Source organism: Nomascus leucogenys, chromosome 8 (assembly GCF_006542625.1).
Source record: "Nomascus leucogenys isolate Asia chromosome 8, Asia_NLE_v1, whole genome shotgun sequence".
NCBI classification, from domain to species: Eukaryota; Metazoa; Chordata; class Mammalia; order Primates; family Hylobatidae; genus Nomascus; species Nomascus leucogenys.
In genome coordinates this window covers 101,028,300-101,053,107 of record NC_044388.1, presented here as the reverse complement: position 1 = coordinate 101,053,107, position 24,808 = coordinate 101,028,300, and the positions used below count along the sequence as shown (strand labels likewise).

General features: G+C 44.5%; 1 protein-coding gene across 6 annotated transcripts in view; it reads left to right on the top strand.

Moving 5' to 3' along the window:
- Positions 1-24,808, top strand: part of GOLGA1 (golgin A1) — a 62,987-nt gene that overhangs the window by 20,571 nt on the left and 17,608 nt on the right. For 4 of the 6 annotated variants that reach the window (XM_030817802.1, XM_030817804.1, XM_030817803.1 and 1 more), the window contains 5 exons: positions 8,739-8,864; positions 12,293-12,388; positions 19,909-20,004; positions 20,992-21,141; positions 21,829-21,924. In XM_030817802.1, coding sequence (XP_030673662.1) covers positions 8,739-8,864; positions 12,293-12,388; positions 19,909-20,004; positions 20,992-21,141; positions 21,829-21,924 — 564 coding nt within the window. The remainder of the gene's footprint in view (positions 1-8,738; positions 8,865-12,292; positions 12,389-19,908; positions 20,005-20,991; positions 21,142-21,828; positions 21,925-24,808) is intronic. The other 2 variants (XM_030817806.1, XM_030817807.1) reach the window with 2 other exon arrangements.

Here is a 24,808-nt window from a genome sequence, read left to right as displayed (position 1 = left end):
CCACTACCCCGGCTAATTTTTGTATTTTTAGTAGAGACAGGGTTTTACCATGTTGGCCAGGCTGGTCTGAAACTCCTGACCTCGTGATCTACCAACCTCGGCCTCCCAAAGTGCTGAGATTACAGGCGTGAGCCACCATGCCTGGCCTGACTCAAATATGTCTTTAAGCAGATAATGGACCTTGAGCAAGAAAAATATAACAGTGGCTGACATGACCAGGGCTGTACCTTTGACATACTTGGCTCTAATCCAGTTTGTTTTATGGCACATAATCAAATGATGTCATTACAATTTGTTTTTTCATTTCATTGACATACATTTGTTTCTACATTAGGGCTGTGCTAAACTCTGAGAATATAAAGATGAACGATAATATTATTGAATATAAAGTAGTGTTTCTCAGGCCCAGCACAGTGACTCAAGCCTGTAGTCCTAGCACTTTGGTAGGCCAAGGCAGGAGGATCACACGAGGTCCTCCTCTTGACCCCATCTCTACCAAAAAAAAAAAATTAGCCAGGTGTGGTGGTGTGCATCTGTTGTTCCAGCTGTTTGGGAGGCTATGGTGAGAGAATTGCTTAAGCTCAGGAATTCAAGGCTGCAGTGGGCTATGACCATATCACAGCACTGCAGCCCAGGCAACAGAGCAAGACTATCTTTAAAAATAAAAATAAGGCTGGGCGTGGTGGCATACGCCTGTAATTCCAGCTACTTGGGAGGCTGAGGCAGGAGATTCAGTTAAACCTGGGAGGTGGAGGTTGCGAGTGAGCCGAGATTGCACCACTGCGCTGCAGCCTGCCTGGGCGACAGAGAGAGACTTTGTCTCAAAAAAATAATAAAATAAATAAATAAATAAATATAAATAAAGTAGTATTTCCCAATGAGATACTTCTTATTGGCATTTTGAGCAGAACAACTTGTATTGTATGATTGTCCATTGCATTGCAGGACATTTAGCATTCCTGGCCTCTGGGTTCTGAATGCCAATAGCATCCTTCAGTCATTGACATCCAGCCCTTCCCCTCACATCATAGAACCATCCCCTGTTCGGCAGTGCCATCCACCCTACCCTCATCTTTTCAGAAATGCTGATCTCAAGTGAGACAGAGCCTTACAGCATAGTTACAGTACAGTAAGATTTTGTCAATAGAGGTCTATATACCCCTTCTAGCTAAGTGTTATACTTACAGATACCTAAGTGGAAACTAAGAGAGGTTATTGACCTTGTTCACAGTTATAACAGTAAGTGACAGAGTTGGATTCTAACCCAAGTCTTACTCCAAAACTCATGCTTATTCTACTGCACTTTGCTGCCTCACAATAAGGAGCACCCAGTAAATATATACATGAATGAATGACTGTGATACAGGCTTTCTACCCTCAATGAACTAAAAATCTCAATACAGACATTGTTTTCCTTCAGAGGCTTACAGTTTCATTATAGAACTCAAACCTACTGTAATCACAAGAAAGGAAATGCTCAAACAAGAAGTCTAAAGTAAATGAACTAGATTTTTCTTTTTTCTTTTTTTTTTCTTTTTTTTTGAGACACGGTCTTGCTCTTTCACCCAGGCTGGAGTGCAGTGACGTCAACGGCTCACTGCAGCCTCAGCCTCCCAGGCTGAAGTGGTCCTTCCACCTCAGCCTCCCAAGTAGCTGGGACTACAGACACACGCCGCTACAACAGGCTAATTTTTTTTATTATTATTATCTGTAGAGATGGAGTTTCACTATGTTGCCCAGGCTGGTCTCGAACTCCTGGGCTCAAGCAATCCACCCGCCTCAGCCTCCCAAAGTGCTGGGATTACAGAGGTGACCACCACACTCAGCCCTAGATTTTTCAAATACAAAAGATATGCCATAGGGGAAGTACATTCCAGCCCAGGAGTCAAGGAAATCTTCCTAGAGGAACTGGAATGTCAAGGATCAGGAGGACAGCAGGAGGCAAAAAAGGCAGAAGGTTAGAGTACATCTGGGATCATGGAAGAAGGGAGACAATACATACACAACTTTGGTTTTTGTATTGTTTTGTTTTTTTCTGAGACAGGGTCTCACTTTGTCACCCAGGCTGGAGTGCAATGGCGTGATCTTGGCTAACTGCAACCTCCACCTCCTGGGCTCAAGCAATCCTCCCACCTCAGCCTCCTGAATAACGGGGACTACAGGCACCAACTGGGCTAATTTTTATATTTTTAGTAGAGACAGGATTTCACCATGTTGGCCAGGCTGGTCTTGAACTCCTGGCATCAAGTGATCTGCCCACCTCGGCCCTTAAAGTGCTGGGATTACAGGCACCTGGCCACAACTTTGATAGTCAAGGGACCCTTTGATGTCAGTTAGAACCATCTGTTGTTTTTATAATTGGAAAAATGGGGCTCAGGGAAGTCCAGACTGTGGTCACAGTATTTTCATTCATTCTAAAAATACTAGTTGAGCCTTACTATGTGCTGGGCTCTGTGCTGGGTGTTCATAATATTATGGTGAGCAAAATAGATACAGTTCTTGCCTTTGTGGTGCTTATAGTCTAGAAGGGAAGTCAGACATTAATCAGTAATCACATATATAATTATTAACAGTGATGAGTGTTCTCAAAGAAAACTACGAGATGTTGTGAGATCCTATTAAAAGATATCAGATCAGGGCTGGGCTTGGTGGCTTACACCTGTAATCCCAGCACTTTGGGAGGCCAAGGCAGGTGGATCACCTGAGGTCGGGAGTTCAAGACCAGCCTGACCAACATGGAGAAACCCTGTCTCTACTAAAAATACAAAATTAGCTGGGCATGGTGGCACACGCCTGTAATCCCAGCTACTTGGGAGGCTGAGGCAGGAAAATCGCTTGAACTCAGGAGGCGGAGGTTGCAGTGAGCCGAGATCGCACCATTGCACTCCAGCCTGGGCAATAAGAACAAAACTCCATCTCGAAAAAAAAAAAGATATCAGATCAGATCCAGTCTTGGAGCCGTAGAACACTTAAGGAAGTAACACTTGATACAGTGCTCAGGCTGGAGAGAAAGGGATGATGGGAGAGAATTTCAAGCAGGGAGCAGCATGAACAAAAACTCTGAGGCAAATAAAAGGATTAGCACATTCAAGGAACTAGAAGAAAGCCAGTGACATACAGAATAAGAGAGAATAACAGATTACTGTGGCCGTTAGGAGACTGAGAGGGTCTTCCACTTAGGAAGCTTTTGCAGTTGTTCGACTATAAGATGATGGAGGCTTTGACAAGTGTGGTGGTGAAGATAATAATGGGTAGACAAATGTAAGAACTATTGAAGAGATTGACAGACTTACTAATGTAATAGATATGGGAGGAGAGGAAGAGAAAAGTCTGTATTTTTATGGGTGATTTATGGGCTTCTGGCTTGGGCAACAGAAGGGCTGGTATTGTGTGAAGATTGTAAATTTGGAATTTGTTTTTTCTTGTCTTTATTGAGTATATATAAAAACATATTTATAAAATATGAGTATGATAGAAAGTATAATAAGGCAATGAGCCCTCTGAGCTATCCCTCAGGTTAAGAAAAAGAACAATGTGTTTATCTTTGAGGTTCCCTGTGTGCCCTTCACTATTCCATCCCATTCCTTTTTCCTTTGGAAGTAAGTACTATCCGGAGATTGCTTCATTGTCTACTTTGCTTTCTAATGTTGTCAGTTTTATCCCTAAGCAATATCTTCTTTAGTTTCCCATGCTTGTTAATGTTATATAAATGAAATCATTCTGTAGGTATTTTTCTAAACTTAACTTTTTTTGTGCTGAACATTGCGCTCCTGAAAAACGTTCATATGATACCTGGAGCTATAATTTATTTTTTCTCAATTATATAGTAATATATTAGGGACATATCAAAATTTTAATTTTTGTCATTAGTGGTTTTTTTTTTTTTTGCGTCAGGGTCTCACTGTCACCCAGGCTAGAGTGCAATGGTGCAGTCATGGCTCACTGCAGCCTCAAATTCCTGGGCATAAGTGATCCTCCCACTTTAGCCTCCCATATATCTGGGACTACAGGGTTACACTACCACACCTGGCTAATTAAAAAAAAAATTTTTTTTAGAGATAAGGTCTCACTATGTTGCCCAGGCTAGTTTTGAATTCCAGGGCACAAGTGATCCTCCTGCCTCAGCCTCCCAAAGTCCTGGAATTACAGGCATGAGCCACTTTGCCTGGCTTTTGAAGATTTTTAATTACTGAATAGATTTCCTTAATGGTAATTCTAAGTTTGTATATTTATTCCTAAGTTTTGTTAATTTATATTTTTCTACATAATTGTTCATTTGCTATATGTTTAATGTTTTGGCATTGTATTTCTTATATTCTTTTTTTAGTTGCTCCCCTATCTTCATTCGTAGTAGTATTTATGCATTTTCTATTGTTTTCTAGTTATTCTTACCAGATGTCTGTCAGTTTGGGAACAAAATTTTACTTTAATTCTTTTCATTTTGTTTTTATTTAACCCACAGTGTTCAGAATTACACGTCTTTTACTCTACTAGATAGCAGTTCCTCAACTGTAGCCATTATCTTTTGACTTCCCAATTTATGTTCTTCCTAACCTTATTGTACTTAACATAATATTTTCATGGAATTCACCTTACTTTTTTTTTTACTTAAATAAGTATATTCATTCATTCATTCATTCATTCATTTATTTAGAGACGCAGTCTCACTCTGTTGCCCAGGCTGGAATGCAATGGTGTGATCTTGGCTCACCGCAGCCTCCACCTCCCAGGTTCAAGTGATTCTCTTGCCTCAGCCTCCCAAGTAGCTGGGACTATAGGCACGTGCCACCATGCCCAGCTAATTTTTGTATTTTTAGAAGAGACAGGGTTTCACCATATTGGTCAGGCTGGTCTTGAACTCCTGACCTCTTGATCTGCCTGCCACGGCCTCCCAAAGTGCTGGGATTACACACGTGAGCCACCACGCCCTGCCATTTATTTTATTTTATCTATTTATTTATTTATTTTTGAGACAGAGTTTTGCTCTTGATGCCCAGGCTGGAGTGCAATGGCGCGATCTCGGCTCACCGCAACCTCAACCTTTTTTGTTTTCAATTTTTTTACTTTTGTAGGGAAAAGATCTCCCTGTGTTACCTGGGCTGGTTTTGATCTCTTGGCTTTAAGCAAGCCTCCTGCCTCGGCCTCTCACAGTGCTGGGATTAGAAACATAAGCCACTGGTCTTGGCGCAATAAATACATTTATAATGAAGGAAAAAAAGGCATGTTGGGAGAACCGAAAGGATAGACAAGTGGTTAGCACTTAGGAAGTGGAAACGGTGCTAGATGAGGCTGGGAAGGTATGCAGGGCCAGTTGTATAGAGTAAATAGTGAACATGAAATTCCATAAATAATCATTAGTGAATATTTAACAAGAACAGCTGAGCATTTACCCTGAGCTCAGTATTCAGGTACTTTACAGATAGGGACTCATCGAGTCCTCACAACTACCCTTTGGTTAGACAGTGTTTCCTATTTTACAGGTGATAGTAATGAGCATCTGACATCAAAGGCTAAATGATTTGTCAAGACCGTACAGCTGGAGTCAATGACAGAGCCAGGATTCAGACTCATGTCTGTCTGAATCAAGTGACCACCACCCAGAATTGATGCAGTCCATATTCTGGGACTGTAACTGTGAGGCCCAGACTCGGGAGGGAGTAGGTGAAGAGGGTGATCATTAGGAAAGGGGCAGGTTTGATGTCAGGGAGTATGGCTTGGTAGCTGTTTCCTAGTCCACATGAGGTGTAGAGGGCCTGAAGTAAACCAGCCAGCCTGGAGAAGGAGGTTGCATATCAATATATTGCACAAGAGGCATAAGTGGAACTTGGCCACTGATTCTTTTTCTGCCCCTAACTTTGCCTAACACAGTGACCTGTGTAAGATGTGTTGTTTTGGTTTTAACTGGAAAGCGTCATCTATACCTCTTGAATTCAGATTGATGTATAAGGGAACAAATGTAGACTTTGGATCCAGAAGACCTGGATTTAAATCCTTAATCTATCGCTAATAGGTATGTGCCTTTGGGCTAGTCCCTAAGCTTCAGTTTCCTTGTAAATGGATGTGGTAAAGAGCGTTTGTAAGGACTAGACATAATAGGAAGCGCTTGCAGCGTTCCCTTGACCCTATATGTCTGTCTTTACGCTATTACCACACTGTCTTGATCATTGTCACTTTAGAGTTGAAATCAGGTAATGTTCTCCAACTCTTACATCAACAGTTATTCTTTTTCTTTCCTTTTTTTTTCTTTGAGATGGAATGTCGCTCCTCGCTCAGGCTGGAGTGCAGTGGCACGATCTCCGCTCACTGCAAGCTCCGCCTCCCAGGTTCACGCGATTCTCCCGCCTCAGCCTCCTGAGTAGCTGGGACTACAGGCGCCCGCCACCACGCCCGCCTAATTTTGTTTTTGTATTTTTAGTAGAGATGGGGTTTCACCGTGTTAGCCAGGATAGTCTCGATCTCGTGACCTCGTGATCCGCCCACCTTAGCCTCCCAAAGTGCTGGGATTACAGGCGTGAGCCATCGCGCCCGGCCTACAGTTATTCTTTTTCAATATTGCTGCTGCAATCTTGTTATAACTGCTGCTGCTATATTGCAGTTGTAACTATCGCTAGTATTAACATTATCAATAAGAGACCCATAAAGATGGGTCAACATGGCCAAAACTGGCTTTTTTTTTCCTGTCACACTCGCTGTCCTTCCTGTGTTATCCACCTTGCATAATGTTACCATTTGCCCAGGTGTCTGAGCCACAGACCTGAGAGTTGTGTTCAGCTGTTCTTTCCTCCTCACCCAGCCTCTAGCCTAGCAGGACTTGTCTGTTACCTCTTTGTATGTGCTGCCCTTTATGCAGAATGATTGTTCCTCTTCCACCCTCTTTCACCTGGACTTGCCCATTCAGGAGGCCTGATCTGATTCTCCCAGTTAATCCCTCTTGCATCTGATATCTCATAGCACCATGTGTGTCCCTCTGTTGAAGCACAGTTGTACTGTTTTGTAATTAGTTGTGTGTCTGTCTCCATCACCAGCCTCCATGCTGGAATTATGTTGATTGTATCCTCAGAAAACAACAGATAGAGTTGAGGCTTGATGAAAGTTTATTGAATTGTGGGGTCATAAATCTAGTCTTCAGACTTGCCCTCCACTATCTCTGTCGTCCACCTGTGAGAATTCAGAATGGCAAATACTTCTTCCCAAAACCATACACCCTGGTTGCTGCCTCTTATCCTGAGGAGAGATTGGCCAGGTTACAACTGAACATGAAAGTTTATGGCTTGAGATGGAGCAACGGAAGTGTAAGATAAGGGAATTTGAGGGAACGGAGTATATGTGAAGAGGTACAAGTCTTCACAGTGAGATTTTGTTGCCATACAGCCTTTTCTGGGGAAGAATGGGCATCCTCAGTGGGGATGTAAGAACTCATGTATTCAAAGCTTCCTGGATCCTCTGCTTTGACATTGAGCAGTGATATGGTTAGGCTCTGTGTCCCCACCCAAATCTCATCTCAAATTGTAATGCCCACATGTCAAGGGAGGGACCTGGTGGGAGGTGATTGGATCATGGAGGCAGATTTCTCCTTTGCTGTTCTTGTGATAGTGAGTGAGTTCTCATGAGAGCTGATGGTTTTACAGTATGGCACATCCCCCCTCGCTTGCTTGCTCTATCCTGCCACGGTGTAAGACGTACCTTGCTTCCCCTTCTCCTTCTGCCATGCTTGTAAGTTTCCTGAGGCCTCCCAGCCATGTGGAACTGTGAGTCAATTAAATCTCTTTCCTTTATAAATTACCCAGTCTCGGGTATTCTTTATAGCAGTGTGAGAATGGACTAATACAAGCAGCAGTTGAAGATTAGTAGCAGTAAAAGGAACCAAGTTAGTCCCAACCTGTCGCTACCACCTCTACCATCATAGCTAAAGAGATAGACTGGCCGGGCACGGTGGCTCACGCCTGTAATCCTAGCACTTTGGGAGGCCGAGGCTGGTGGATCACGAGGTCAGGAGATCGAGACCATCCTGGCTAACACGGTGAAACCCCGTCTCTACTAAAAATACAAAAAATTAGCTTGGTATGGTGGTGGGCACCTGTAGTCCCAGCTACTCGGGAGACTGAGGCAGGAGAATGGCATAAACCCAGGAGGTGGAGGTTGCAGTGAGCCGAGATCGCGCCACTGTACTCCAGCCTAGGTGACAGAGCAACACTCTGTCTCAAAAACCAAAAAAAAAAATAGATTTAAATAAAACGGGCAGCTGTTGGTCTAGAGCCAAGGTGTGAGAGGCATGGCAGCTCTGCTGTGGTCCCTGTGCTGTGAGCCCAGGTGAATCTCATCATTTCAGAAGTTCTCTCTTTAGCCTTAAAGCCACTATATCACCACTGTTACTGCTTTATCCAGCCCCTCAGCTTTCAGGAGCATTGTTCCATAGGTCATTGCAGGCTGGGTGCTTCTTGGTGGGATTAGTTCTGTTGCCTCTACCAGGTAGGTAATGCCTTTGTTCCAGACTGTCAGTTGTTTAATTGGGAAGAGTTTGCTTCTTGCTGCACTAGGTCTGAGCTGGATCCCTGAGTTTTGCCAGGTTCTAATCTCACATTTTCTGTATCCCATTGTCAGGGAAGATCTCTTGGCTGTTTGTTCTTCTAGGATACAGTTGAGGACAGAATTGCAGGAAAATGTGATGGCCCAAGAGAAAGCAGGAAGGAAGGAAGAGAGGGCTTCTAGTATAAAGTGATCTCTGCTTTCACCTGCAGGTCACTGCTGAAACTCAAGAGAAAGAAGACATTATCACACATTTGCAAGAGAAGGTTGCATCCTTGGAGAAGAGACTAGAACAGAACTTATCAGGAGAAGAACACGTGCAAGAACTCCTGAAAGAGGTAACTTCTGTTCTCTTTGGGCTGGCTGGTGTTAGAAAGGCAGGGTTGATTCTGGTGACTTCACAAATCCTAGAGTTTCAGAGCTATAGGGCCAGCAAACAGCACGGTAACAAAAGAAGTGTCTCCAACTTTGCCTTGTCCTGCTTACATCAGAAAGAGCCTTATGTCACCTGTGGGTGACATGCTTTTCTCAGGGAAAGGGAGAGCTGTATTCAGAGATATATACAAACGGATAGCATCTCATCACCAATAAACCACACCTAGTGATTTCCGCCACTTGAGCTGCCTTGTCTTTCTGCACTGCCCTCTTCCCCACCATTTTATACTCTGCAGTGGCCAAGGAAAATAGCTACATCTGCCCCTTGGCAAAAGCAAGAATTACCTTGGGCAGCATTCTCTCCTTCCCGAGGGAGGCTGTTGTGCAGACTGGCCTCTTCCCCAGTGGTGCAAGTGAACTTTCTCATCAGGCTGAGCTCATTGTCTGCACACATTCTGCTCTTTCCTCTCTTTCTGTTACAGTGATTGGCCACACCGTGACAAAGTTGACAAAGCTGAGGTCATGGGGCTCCTCCTAGATTAGACCCTCCCTTTCTTTCTTTAGTCAGTTTCAACTAAATACCTCCATCTCCACTGCCACTGGTTGTACTTCAGGGTTTCAGCAAATCTAGCCTAGCCTATGTGAGAAGTCTCCAGATTGGCCTACCCAGCATCAGTCTTTCTTCCTTCACTCTCTGACACAGTCTTCCATGCTCACTGCCAAACCGATCCTCCTACTCAGCACTGGTGACTATATCACTCTCTTAAACATCTTCTACAATTCCCTTCAACAGTCTGCAGTAAGTGTAATGTGGGTTCTAGGGAGTAAATTGATTTCTAGAATCAGACTGTCCATGCTTGTATTTTGCCTCTTCTACTTACCAGCTGTGACTTGGAGCAGCAGTTCCCAACCCTTTTGGCACCAGGGACTGGTTTCGTGGAAGACAGTTTTTCCACAGATGGGGTCGGGTGGGGGCAGGTGAGGGGGTGGTTTCAGAATAAAACTGTTCCACCTCAGATCATCATCGTCCCTAGATTCTCATAAGGAGTGTGCAACCTGGATCCCTCACTTGCGCAGTTCACAATAGGGTTCATGCTCCTATGAAAATCTAACACCACCTCTGATCTGACTGGAGGCAGATCTTAGGCGGTAGTGCTTACTCATCACTCACCTCCTGCTGTGCCGCCTGGTTCCTAACAGGCCACAAAGTCTGTGGCCCAAGGGTTGGGGACCCCTGACTTAGAGCAAGTAATTTAATCTCTTTGTGTTTGCTTCCTCCCCAGTAAAATTGGTTTTATTATACTATTAAACTCAGAATTGTTGTTAGGGTTAAATAAGTTACAATATGTGAAGTGCTTAGAATGATAACCAGAACATAGTAGGGTCTCAATATATGTCAGCTGTTAACATGATCAATATTCTTATTGTGCCATCATCATTATTATAAAGTTTAATGTGCATAGAAATTACTTGGGAAGTTTGTTTAAAGTGTATATCTCTAGGCCAGGTGTGGTGGCTCACACCTGTAATCCCAGCACTTCGGGTAGCCGAGGCGGGCAGATCACCTGAGGTCAGGAGTTCAAGACCAGCCTGGTCAACATGGCAAAACCTCGCCTCTATTAAAAATACAAAAATTAGGCCAGGCGCAGTGGCTCACGCCTATAATGCCAGCACTTTGGGAGGCTGAGGCGGGCGGATCATGAGGTCAGGAGATCGAGACCATCCTGGCCAACATGGTGAAAGCCCGTCTCTACTAAAAATACAAAAATTAGCTGGGCGTGGTGGCACATGCCTGTAGTCCCAAGCTACTCGGGAGGCTGAGGCAAGAGAATTGCTTGAACCTGGGAGGTTGCAGTGAGCTGAGATCATGCCACTGCACTCCTGCCTGGCGACAGAGCGAGACTCCGTCTCAAAAAAAAAAAAAAATCAGCTGGGCATGGTGGCGGGTGCCTGTAATTCCAGCTACTCAGGAGGCTGAAGCAAGAGAATCACTTGAACCCAAGAGGCGGAGGTTGCAGTGAGCCAAGATCACACCACTACTTTCCAGCCTGAGCGACAAGAGTGAAATTCCATCTCAAAAATAATAAATAAGTAAATAAAGTATATATCTCTGGCCCTACCCTCAGAAATTCTGATTTTCTTAGGCTTGGAGCAAGGCCTCAAATCTATACAACTAGCTGAGATTAACAACTATCTCAGTAACAGCTATCTCAGCTGAGTCTACATTTTCTTTTCTTTTCTTTTTTTTTTTTTTTTTGAGACGGAGTCTCACTCTGTTGCCCAGGCTAGAGTGCAGTGGCGTGATCTTGGCTCACTGCAACCTCCGCTTCCTGGGTTCAAGCAATTTTCCTGCCTCAGCTTCCCAAGTAGCTGGGACTACAGGTGCACGCCACCACACCCGGCTAATTTTTTTGTATTTTTAGTAGAGACGGGGCTTCACCATGTTGGTCAGGCTGGTCTCAAACTCCTGACCTCGTGATCTGCCCACCTCGGCTTCCCAAAGTGCTGGGATTACAAGTGTGAGCCACCGCTCCCAGCCTCATTTTTTTTTTAAGACAGAGTCTCACTCTCACCCAGGCTGGAGTTCAGTGGTGCAATCTCTGCTCACTGCAACCTCCGCTTCCTGGGTTCAAGTAATTCTCCTGCCTCAACCTCCCGAGTAGCTGGGATTACAGGTACCCACCACCACATCTAGCTAATTTTTAAAATATTTTTAGTAGAGATGGGATTTCACCACGTTAGCCAGGCTGGTCTCGAACTCCTGACCTAAAGTGATCTGTCTGCCTCAGCCTCCCAAAGTGCTGGGATTACAGGTGTGAGCCACCGCGTCCGGCCTAGAATTTCTACTTTGAAAAACGTTGCTTACAGAATCAAGTTCTAATTCCTTTTTGCAACATTCAAAAGCTTCTCATGAGCTGGCCCTTTTGCCTATCTTTATAGTTTTGTTTTTTGACCTAAACCCATCATCATTTTGGCTTCTGAGGAGTTGTAGTTCCCTCAATGTAGCAGGCTGTTCACATCGCCGTTGGTCATCCCCTGCCTGGGAGGCTCCCTGAACCCTAACCACCTTGTGAGTTCTAAAGCTGCCTACCTGCCCTGTGGCAGGGAGTATCTCCCACCCTGTGCTTCTTCCTCTTTGTGGACACTTACTGTACTCTATTGTGTAATTTTTTTTATTAGGCTTTTGTTCCAGCCTCAAGGTCAAGGGACTATTTCAAATTTATCTGTGTGTACTTTATGATATGTGAATTATATCTCAATTAGCTGAATTTTTAAAAATGTATTTGTGTCTCTTGCGCCCAGCACAAATCACAGTATGTTGTAGATAATCTGTAAATATTTATTCAATTGGGGAATGACAGTCTTCTTTTACTCTTCTTCCAACTTACAGAAAACACTTGCTGAGCAGAATTTGGAGGATACCAGACAACAGCTCTTGGCCGCCAGAAGCAGCCAGGCTAGGGCCATTAACACCCTGGAGACTCGGGTACTGACCTTACTCCTGGTGTTTCCTAAGTTTGGGTGGTAACCTGGCTGAATGGCAACATGGTGTGACTGAGAATCTTCTTGGTCAGAGTTTTTTCACTGGAAGGGATTATTTCTGGATCTTACCTATACAGGGTTGAGTTAGTCATTTTCTTCATCCTTGTCACATTACTATGATTGAGTTATATGTTTACTTATACCCTTTTATCCCCATTGGCCTCCCTCCCATAGGATACCATGCCATTGTGGTTCATATGGATGCTCTTTTTGTTGGGTTGCCTTAAAATATGTAGCACTGGGTTTTTAATTTCTGTAAATGATGCAGCTATGGGTATGTTTCCTCTATTACTTTTAGCTGCCTCAACTTCTGTCTGTACTTTGTAGTTATCTACGTAGTAGACATCCAGATTGCTTCCTTCTTCCTGCCACCTCAGATCATGCATAAAACCTAAAGGGACTAAGTACTATAGGAAAAGATTTTTCCCAGCAAGCCTGCACCTGGCTCTCCTCCTCCAGCATGCATGAGGGTTCCTATATATGCCTTTCTGACTTTTCCAGCATTGGCATTTCCAAGCCTTTACAATTTTTGCCAGTTTACTGAATGTGGAGTGGTATTTCATTGCTTTAATTTGCATTGCTTTGGTTATTAATGAGTTTGGCCTTGTCTTCATGTGCCTGTTAATTCCTGGGAGTCTCTGCTTTTGGAATTGCCCATTCATATCCTTTCCTTATTTTCATTGGGGGTTTCAGTCTTTTCTTATTTGGTTTGTAGGATTTCATTGTATATTCTTGTTCCTAATGCTTTATCAGTTTCAGTCCTGAGTCATTCTGTTAACTTTGTCCATGTATCCTTTGTTGAATAGACATTCTTAAGTTCAGTGTTATCAGATTCATCACTTTTTTGCTGTGGAGTTTGAAGTTCCATTTAGAAAATCTATTCCTGCTCCTAAGTCACAGAGATCTACTGTTTTTTCCCTATTAACTTTTTAATTTTTCCTTCACATAATAGATCTCTAATTCACATACAAACTCTTTCTGTATGGTCTTAGGTAGGGATCTAAATATGGAGAAATTCTGCATATTTCTCAAAATCATTTACTAAACAGTCTGTCCTTTCTGAATTGATTTCTGTTGCTAACTTTATCACATACTGTTTCCATCTGCACATGAGTTTGTCTCTGCATTCTCTGTCCATTGGTCTGATTGTCTGCTCTTGTGTAAACACTACAATGTTTTTATTACTATAGCGATATCTATACTATATCTCAACACCCAATAAGACAAATTCTCTTTTTTTTTTTAAAGGTTGACTTTAACTATTTACAGGCCTTTGAAGTTTTTAAGTTTTTGAGTTTCTAAAAAATTCAACTTGAATTTTTATTGGGATTGCATTAAATGTATAGGCTAATTGGGAAGAATTGTCCATTTTATAATATTAATTATTCCTTCTAAGAATGTAAATAGATTCCATTTATTCAGATTATTTTCTGTGTGTTTTATTAAAATTTTACATTTTTCTCAATAGATGTCTTATTTTCTTGCCTAAGTTGTTAATTCCTAGAAACTTTAGAGTTTATGTTGATACTGTGATGGTATCTTTTGTTTCTTTTGAGACAGAGTTTTGCTCTTGTCGCCCAGGCTGGAGTGCAATGGCACAATCTCGGCTCACTGCAACCTCCACCTCCCGGATTCAAGCGATTCTCCTGCTTCAGCCTCCCGAGTAGCTGGGATCACAGGCACATGCCACCACGTTAAGCTAATTTTTGTATATTTAGTAGAGACAGGGTTTCACCATGTTGAGGCTGGTCTCGAACTCTTGACCTTAGGTGATCCGCCTGCCTTGGCCTCCCAAAGTGCTAGGATTATAGAGGCATGAGCCACTGCACCCAGCCCTTATTTATTTATTTATTTATTTTTTGGAGACACAGTCTCGCTCTATCCCCCAGGCTAGAGTGCAATAGTGCCATCTCGGCTCCCTGCAACCTCCGCCTCCCAGGTTCAAGCAATTCTTCTGCATCAGCCTCCTGAGTAGCTGGGATTACAGGCATGTGCCACCATGCCCAACTAATTTTTGTATTTTTAGTAGAGATGGGGTTTTGCCATGTTGGCCAGGCTGGTCTCGAACTCCTGACCTCAGCCTCAGCCTCCCAAAGTGCTGGAATTGCAGGCACAAGCCACCACACCCAAACTTTATTTTTAATCATATTTATAATTGGTTATTTCTGGTTATTCTAGAGAACCGCCATTTTTTTAAGTTGATCTTGGATATCACACCCCTGCTGAACTTTCTTACTCTACTACTGTGTGATTTTTTTGTTGTTTTTCTTAGGTAGATAATCATATTATCTATGAAAAATGACAACTTTATCTTACTCCTTCCAGTCTTTCCACCTCTTATTCCATTTTCTGTTTATATAGCATTGAAGGACCTCCAGACTGAGTGAAGCAATAAAAGGGTTAGTGGGAATCTTTGTTTTGTTCCCAGTGTTAAAGGAAGTATGCCTGAAGTTTCATTATTTGGTATAACATTTGCAGGTTTTTGGTATGTATGTATGTATTTATTTATTTGAGGCAGTGTCTCACTCTCATCCAGGCTGGAGTGCAGTGGCATGATCTCGGCTCACTGCAACTTCCACTTTCCGGGTTCAAACAATTCTCCTGCCTCACCCACCCAAGTAGGTGGGTTAAAAGGTGCCTGCCTCCACGCCTGGCTAATTTTTATATTTTTAGTAGAGACGGGGTTTCACTATGTTGGCCAGGCTGGTCTCGAACTCCTGATCTCAAGTGATCCACCCACCTCAGCCTCCCAAAGTACTGGGAATACAGCACCATTTATTTATTTATTTATTTTTATTTATTTTTATTTTATTATTATTATTTTTTGAGATGGAGTCCCACTGTATCACCCAAGCTGGAGTGTAGTGTCCTGATCTGAGCCTACCACAACCTCTGCCTCCCAGGCTCAAGCAATTCTCCTGCCTCAGCCTCCCAAAGAGCTGGAATTATGGGTGTGCACCACCACACCCGGCTCATTTTTTTGTGTTTTTTAAATTTAATTTAATTTAATTTTATTTTATTTATTTATTTATTTATTTATTTATTTATTGAGATTTATTTATTTATTTATTTATTTATTGAGACAGAATCTGGCTCTGTAGCCCAGGCTGGAGTCCAGTGGTGCGATCTTGGCTCACTGCTATCTCTGCCTCCCGTGTCCTGGTTCAAGCAATTCTCCTGCCTCAGCCTCCCAAGTAGCTGGGATTACAGGCATGTGACCATACCCAGTTAATTTTTGTATTCTTAGTAGAGACAAGGTTTCACCATGTTGGCCAGGCTGCTCTTGAACTCCTGACCTCGTGATCCACCTGCCTTAGCATCCCAAAGTGGTGGGATTACAGGCGTGAGCCACCACGCCCAGCCTTTTTGTATTTTTAGTGGAGATGGGGTTTCACCGTGTTGGCCAGGCTGGTCTCAAACTCCTGACCTCAAGTGATCTGCCCACCTCAGCTGCCCAAAGTGCTGGGATTACAGATGTGAGTAACCGTGCTGGCCAATTTGTTTAATTTCTTGAATTGAATATTTATCTCATTTTTAAAATCTTTCTTATTTCCTGATAAATACATTTTAAACTATATTTTTCTGAAAAGACTGTTTTATTATAATTTCAGTTCTGTTTCTGAATATCCTTTTTGACCAGTGTACATTGTTGTACAACCATCGCCACTTATTAAACAGTAACTCCCTAATTCCTCCTACCCCAGTCTGGGAACCACCATTCTATTTTCTGTCTCTTTGAGTTTGGATACTCTAGATAACCTCCTATCGGTGGAATCATACAATGTTTGTCCTTTTGTGTCTGGCTTATTTGACTTAGTATGTACGTCTTCAGTGTTCATCTATGTTGTAGCATATGTCAGACTTTCATTCCTTTTTTTTTTTTAAAATAGAATTTTTTTTTTTTTTTAGAATTTTTTTGAGATGGAGTCTTGCTCCGTCATCAGGCTGAAGCGCAGTGGCACAATCTCGGCTCACTGCAACCTCCACCTCCTAGGTTCAAGCAATTCCCCTGCCTCAGCCTCCCGAGTAGCTGGGACTACAGGCGCGCGCCTACAGGCACGCGCCACCACGCCCGGCTAATTTTTTCATTTTAGTAGAGACGGGGTTTCACCATGTTGACCAGGATGGTCTCAATCTCCTGACCTCGTGATCCGCCCACCTCAGCCTCCCAATGTGCTGGGATTACAGGTGTGAGCCACCATGCTTGGCCTATTCCTTTTTAAGACTGAATAATATTCCATTATATGTATAGACCACATTTTGTTTCTCCATTCATTCACTGATGAACACTTGAATTCTATTTGTCTTTTTTTTTTCTTTGGTCTTTTTCTCCCCTTTTTGTGGAGAACACGGTCTCCCTATGTTGCCCAGGCAGGTCTCCAATTCCTGGGCACAAGCTATGCCTTTGTTTCCCTAAGTGCTTGGCTTACAGGCACAAGCCCCCACTCTGTAAGCCCAGCACTTAGGGAGGCAAAGGTATAGCTTATTATTTTTTTTTTTAGACAAAATCTCGCTCTGTTGCCCAGGCTGGAGTGCAGCGGTGTGATCTTGGCTCACTGCATCCCCCACCCCGCAGGTTTAAGCAATTTTTGTGCCTAAGCCTTCTGAGTAGCTGGGACTACACATATAGACCACCACGCCTTGTATTTTTAGTAGAGATGGGGTTTTGCCATGTTGGCCAGGCTGGTCTCAAACTCCTGGCCTCAAGTGATCCACCCGTCTCGGCCTTCTAAAATGCTGGGATTATAGGCATGAGCCACCACACCCAACCCACACCCAGCTTTTGATGGACATTTGAGTTGTTTCTATCTTTTGGCTATTGTGAATAATGCTACCATGAACGTTCCTGTACAAGGTTTTTGTGTGGACTTAGTGTTTTCATTTCTCTTCAGTATATACCTAGGAATAAAATTGCAGGGTGATATGGTAACTTTTTCTTTAATCTCTTGAAGATCTGAATCTGTCTTGAACTTGGCTTCTAAATTGAGACTTAGGTATTTTCTGATCTCAGGAGTGAAAAACAACGTCTTAGTTTTGGCGCTACCATCAATAAAATTTGCAGTCATGAGCTAGTAACAATCCTGTTCTTCTCCGTGGACTAGTAGCCCCTTTCTCATGGGATTGTTTCAGTTAAATCTAAGATGTCAATGTATGTGAGGAGCCTAGGCCTTAAAAACGTCCTCTCCTTGGCCGGGCACAGTGGCTTATGCCTGTAATCCCAGCACTTTGGGAGGCCGAGGTGGGTGGATCACGAGGTCAGGAGATCGAGACCATCCTGGCTAACACGGTGAAACCCCATCTCTACTAAAAATACAAAAAATTAGCCGGGCTTGGTGGCAGGTGCCTGTAGTCCCAGCTACTCGGGAGGCTGAGGCAGGAGAATGGCGTGAACCCAGGAGGCGGCGGAGCTTGCAGTGAGCCGAGATCACACCACTGCACTCAAGCCTGGGCGACAGAGCAAAACTCTGTCTCAAAAAAAAAAAAAAAAAAAAAAAAAAATCCTCTCCTTGTGTGTCTACCTGTCCTTCACCAAGCTGCATACAGCCTTCCTTGTGCTTATGTTTAATAATAAAGCTCCGTGGCTGGGCGCAATGGGTCACACCTGTAATCCCAGCACTTTGGGAGTCCAAGGCAGGTGGATCACGAGGTCAGGAGATCAAGACCATCCTGGCTAACACAGTGAAACCCCGTCTCTACTAAAAAATAGAAAAAATTAGCTGGGTATGGTGGCAGGTGCCTGTAGTCCCAGCTACTCAGGAGGCTGAGGCAGGAGAATGGCGTGAACCTGGGAGGTGGAGCTTGCAGTGAGCCAAGATCATGCCACTGCACTCCAGCCTGGGCGGACAGAGCGAGACTCTGTCTCAAAAAATAATAATAATAATAAAGCTCCCCAAGGCCAGACCTTATTCAGTAAATAAGAAGGCTTTCTAAGAGAAATTCATAGGTATAGCTTGAATCTGGTAAAAATGCCATCTTGGAGAACCAAGTGCAACTCAGTACTAGACAGTGAGTCCCTGAGGGCCAGTCTACATCTGTCCCACTCATGGCACTGGCCTTGTGCCCAGGTGCAATTCCTGGTATGGAGTCAGTCTTGCTCAGTATTTGTGGAATGAGTAAATCCTGAATTTGTATTGTGAACAGTGATTCCACTTCAGGGAATCTGTCCTAAGGAAGTGATTCAAACCAGGTAAAAAAAATACTGTGTGTCCTGGCCAACATGGTGAAACCCTGTCTCTATTAAAAATACAAAAATTAGCAACCAGGTGCGGTGGCTCATGCCTGTAATCCTAGCACTTTGGGAGGCCGAGGCAGGCGGATCACGAGGTCGGCGGATCACGAGGTCAGCAGATCGAGACCATCCTGGCTAACATGGTGAAACCCCGTCTCTACTAAAAAAATACAAAAAATTAGCCAGGCATGTGCCTGTAGTCCCAGCTACTCAGGAGGCTGAGGTAGGAGAATCGCTTGAACCCAGGAAGTGGAGGTTACAGTGAGCCAAGATTGCACCACTGCATGCCAGCCTGGGCATCAGAGTAAGACTCCATCTCAAAAAAAAAAAAAAAAAAAAAATTAGCTGGGCGTGGTGGCGCACGCTTGTAGTCCCAGCTATCCAGGAGGCTGAGGCAGGAGAATCACTTGAACCCAGCAGGTGGAGGTTGCAGTGAGCTGAGATCACGCCACTGCACTCCAGCCTGATGACAGAGTGACACTCCATCTCAAAAAAAAAAAAAAAAAAAAAATAGGCCGGGCATGGTGGCCCACGCCTGTAGTCCCAGCACTTTGGGAGGCTAAGGCAGGTAGATCAGAAGGTCAGGAGATCAAGACCATCCTGGCTAGCACGGTGAAACCCTGTCTCTACTAAAAATACAAAAAATTAGCTAGGCATGTTGGCGGGCGCCTGTAGTCCCAGCTACTCGGAAGGCTGAGGCAGGAGAATGGCATGAACCCGGGAGGCGGAGCCTGCAGTGAGCGGAGATCACGCCACTGCACTCCAGCCTGGGCGGCAGAGCGAGACTCTGTCTCAAAAAAAAAAAAAAAAAACTGTATGAAGATGTTAATTGCTGCATTCTTTTAGATGGGAAAAACAGAAAGCCTACAAGTAGCCAGCACAGTAGGCAAATTGGTCAGTAAATTACAAAACACTTTTGAGGAAATAATAATCTGAGGTCTAAAGATTACATGGAGACAGAAGGACATTTAAGAGTAGGGAAAAGATACAAAGTTTTACATTGTCTTATTAAAACTTTATATAAAGCTATAAACAAAAGTCATTAAAAGAGAGTTTAAGAAAATACATTAGAATGCTCGTGTTTTATAATGGTAGACTTATGCGGTATCTTTTTTCTCAGGTTACATTTTTCTATAATGTACCTGTTTTATTTAAATCGCTTTGCATTTTAAAGCCATTTGTTACCACTCTTCAGCTTCTTGTGAACAGAAAGAATGCTTCTGCTTCCCTCTCAGGTGAGAGAACTGGAGCAGACCTTGCAGGCCTCTGAGGAGCAGCTCCAGCAGAGCAAGGGCGTCGTGGCTGCCCAGGAAGCTCAGATACAGGAGCTCGTAAGTGTTTATTGGAGCTGCTGCATTCCAGGCCCTTAATGCTTTCTCTCCAGGCCTTTGCAGATGCTCCAAACTCATTCCCAACTTCGGCAACGGTACCTGGACCTGCCCATAGATACAGTTCTTGTGCTGGATGTGAGCAGGCCAGCAGCAGGGGGTGGAGGGAGTCAGGACCTACTGGTGGGCCTGAGTTACCTGGGAGGTGCACCAGCAGCTCCTTTCCACCTTACATCCCACCTTCTGGTCCAGTCTGGTCCTGGGGCTGTCAGAGGTGGCAGCTCCACTAGGAGTCAAGCCTTGACTTGCAATCAGGGGCAGGGAGAACAAGCCCAGACTCTGGGGAGAGGATGGCAAGGGCGTGGCCTGTCATCACAGGCCAGGCGTGGTATGGAGTTAGAAGACAGGGAAATCAAACCAGCCAGCGTGTATTGCATATTCGCCATGTCCCAGGCACTGTGCTCAGTGCTATGCACGTGTTTTCGTTTAGTCCTTTCAGGAGACCTGAGGATTATGCACTGTCATCCTCATCCTGTAGACAAGGCAAGCTCAGAAAGATTGGCTCAGTAGCCCACAGGCTCGCAGCCAGTAAATGGCAGAACCCACATCTTTCTCGTGTCAAAGCCCTGTTCTTCATTGCTGTATTATACTGCCTCCCCAGTATAATTTCTCCCCAGGGAAAGCCGCAGCCACTGAGGCAACACTGAGTAGTGTGAAGGAGGCCTGTGTCTAAGGGCTGGCTGGTGCCCAGAGCTGTCCTCACACACCTTAAGGATGGAGTGATGACATCAAGATTCCATCTTCTGGACAGGCCAGGGTCCAGGAGCAACAGGCAGAGCCTGCAGGGGGGGACCTCAGCAACGCCAGGGGGGACGGGGTCAGGAGAGAGTTGTTTCTGTTGGATACTCATCTTTTCACCTAGGGCCAGACTAAGATCCCCCACTGGAAACCATCGTCACCCTGACTGACCGTCCTCTGGTCTCCCCGCAGGCTGCCGCCAACCAGGAGAGCAGCCGTGTGCAGCAGCAGGCCCTTGCTCTGGAGCAGCAGTTCTTGGAGCGCACCCAGGCACTAGAAGCCCAGATCATGGCCCTGGAGAGAGCGCGGGCAGCTGACCAGACTGCCGCAGAGCAAGGGATGGTGAGTGAAGAGCTGAGAGAGGGTGGGCCCAGGAGCACCAGGGTCCCGCACAGCGAAATCAGCCTCGTGCTTGACAGTGCAGCACCGCCTCTGCACTAGGAAACCACTTTAGAAGGCAGCTTTTTTAAATTTGAGACAGGGTCTCACTCTGTCACCCAGGCTGGAGTACAGTGGCATGATTACAGCTGACTGCAGCCTCAACCTCTCAGACTCAAGTGATCCTGCCACCTCAGCCTCCCAAGTAGCTGGGACTACAGGCGTGCACCACCACAGCCAGCTAATTTTTTAATTTTTTGGAGAGACAAGGTCTCACTGTGTTGCCCAGGCTGGTCTTGAACGCCTAGGCTCAAGGGATCTGCCCACCTCAGCCTCCCAAAGTGCTGGAATTATAGGCATGAGCCACCGCACCCAGCCGAGAGCAGTTGTTATCTTTCCAGAGACACCTGCTCATGATACTGGATGTAAAAAGGCTGCTTTTTATAAAACTCAAAACAGATGGGTTTTCTTTTTCCTTGGAGTTTCCACAGAGACTTCCTACTTTCTGACCAGTCCCCTCTGCTTCTTCCCATTGGCTTTTAAAATGTATATTGTTCCTCCCTATGCCTTCTTCCTGGTCCATGCTCCCTGCGCCCAGGGAAATATGGTAGTGAAGACTTTTTTTATATATATGTTCTTCTGAATTGGCAGAGACAACTAGAGCAAGAAAATGCAGCCCTTAAAGAAAGCAGGAATGAATATGAACGTTCCTTACAAAATCACCAATTTGAACTAAAGAAGCTGAAGGTATTTATCTAGTTGAATCAGAGTTTCATAAAAGTGTTCATGTTTTCTACATGTGTATACAGTGCCCCACTTCTCATACTTACAGTACAAGAGGAGTAGAATTAGCATTTGTTCAATAGTTCTGTTAGGCATCGGCCAGAAATTGCCACTTCATTAAGATCTCTCAGGGATCCAGGACACTAGGAAGAATTACGTTCATTTGGCAGTTAATGTCATTGAGGTTCCGAGGGTAAATCATTTGTGCAAGTTGCATAGTTGGTTAGAGGTGGTGCTGGTCTGACTTCACCCTACCACAGAGGCCAGCCCTTCCTCTGTGGCATCAACCGCTGCTTGAAAGTCATGCTGTCAAAACACTGCTCTTGCTGATATTTCCAGGGAGACCTTAAAGCAAGGCCTTAAAAGATGATAAGGACCTTTGTTTTGCTTGTTTATATCAGGGACCATGTACAGAAATGAAGAAACAATCTGCTGGATTGTTACACTTTCTCTTCTGCAAACTTGGAACTTTAATCGGATGATGCCTCTTTCATTCCCTAAACATAACTGGATAAAAAGGTGGAAAGATTCTGTCACTTTCTTATATGCCCCCAGACTCCCCTGGCCCCTTTCAAAGCACCTTGGATAATGGGACATTGTAGTACTTGCCCGGCTTGGTCATGACTCAAAGATCTTATTGATCCTTTGGCAGCGATCTTCTCTGAGAGTGTCCATAGATGAATGCCTGCACCTAGTAAGCTTCCAGTAATCAGATCTGATGAGTGACTTAGGTACTAATGCAGTAGCATTGCATCCTGAGAAGCATGGACTTTGGAGTCAGATTTTTTTTTCATGCATTCCTTCAATAAACATTTGAGTATCTGTAAGTGCCAAGCATCACTGTAAGTGCTGGGATGTATTAAATAGCAATGAGCCAGTGCGGTGGCTCACACCTGTAATCCTAGCACTTTGAGAGGCCAAGGTGGGTGGATCACCTGAGGTCAGAAGTTCGAGACTAGCCTGGCCAACATGGTAAAACCCCATCTCTACTAAAAATTCTACAATTAGCTGGGTGTGGTGGTGTGCGCCTATAATCCCAATTGGGAGGCTGAGGCAGGAGATTGACTTGAACCCGGGAGGTGGAGGCTGCAGTGAGCCAAGATCATGCCACTGCACTCCAGCCTGGGTGACAGAGGGAGACTCTGTCCCAAAAAGTAAATAAATAAAATAAAATAAATAGCAGTGGAAAAAAATAGGTAAAGTTCCTTTCTTATGGAGTTTGCAACTAGAGATAGTAACCAAGTTACAGATTAACGATAAATGCTATGAAGAAAATAGAGCAGGGCAAGGACAGTCAATGGGGAGGTGGGGGAGGAGAGGTCTCTTTTCCATATGAAGTTAGGGAAGGCTTTGATGCTGGCAGAAGGGCCTGCAATGTGAATATTTGAGGAGGAATATTCTAGACAGAAGAAATAACAAATATAAAGGCTCTGAGGCAGGAAAAAGCCTAGTCTGTTCAAAGAATAGCACAGAGGCCAGTGTGGCTGCAGCTAGTGGCCAGGGGAGAGCATGGCTGGTGGTGGGGGGGGACACAGGCATTAAAAAGAATCATGGGAAGCCCTGGCAGGTCTTTTTTTTTTTTTTTTTTTTGGAGACAGTCTTGCTCTATTGCCCAGGCTGGAGTGGAGTGGTGTGATCACAGCTCACTGCTGCAGCCTCAACTCCCCAGGCTCAAGCAATCCTCCCACCTCAGCCTCATGAATAACTAAGACTACAGGTGTGCAAAATTTATTAATTTTTATTTTGTAGAGATAGGGTCTTGCTATGTTAACCAGGCTGATTTTAAACTCCTGTGCTCAAGCGAGCCACTCGCCTTGGCCTCCCAAAGTGCTGGGATTACAGGAATGAGCCACCACTCCTAACCAGCTATGGCAGGTCTTAAGCAGATAAGTGATGTGAGAAGTTTTGTTTTAAAAGGATTTCTCTGGCTGCCTGTGAAGAATGTTTGGTCAGGGAGGCGTGAGCAGAAGCAGGAAGACTGTTTAGGGGACTTTTTAGGAATCTAGGCCAGAAGTGACTAGCACGTTAGTGGTGGACTTGGGAAGAAGTATTCAGATCAGGATTTATTTTAGAGATAGAGCTGTTTTGTTTGCTTTTTGTTTTTTGTATATGAGACAGAGTCTCACTTTGTCACCCAGGCTGGTGTGTAGTCGAATGATCTCGGCCTACTGTTACCTCGACCTCCTGGGTTCAAGCAGTTCTCATGCCCCAACTCCCAAGTAGCTGAGACTACAGGCACGTGCCACCATGCCTGGCTAATTTTTGTATTTTTGGTAGAAACAGGATTTCACCATATTGGCCAGGCTGGTCTCGAACTCCTGACCTCAAGTGATCCACCTGCCTTGGCCTCCCAAAGTGCTGGGATTACAGGCGTGAGCCACCATGCCCTGCCTAAGATGGAACTTTTAGGACTTAGGAATGGAGAAAAATAGGAATTGTAGATGACACCTAGATTTGGTTTGTATAACTCAGAGTTTCTCCACCTCAGCACTATTGACGTTTGAGGCCGGATGGTTCTCTGTTGTGGAGGTTCTCTGTTGTGGGGTTTGGTGGTTCTCTGTTGTGGATGGTTCTCTGTTGTGGAGGTTCTCTGTTGTGGGGGTTCTCTGTTGTGGAGGTTCTCTGTTGTGGATGGTTCTCTGTTGTGGAGGTTCTCTGTTGTGGATGGTTCTCTGTTGTGGAGGTTCTCTGTTGTGGAGGTTCTCTGTTGTGGAGGTTCTCTGTTGTGGATGGTTCTCTGTTGTGGAGGGTCTCTGTTGTGGAGGGTCTCTGTTGTGGAGGGTTCTCTGTTGTAGATGGGTCTCTGTTGTGGATGGTTCTCTGTTGTGGAGGGTTCTCTGTTGTGGAT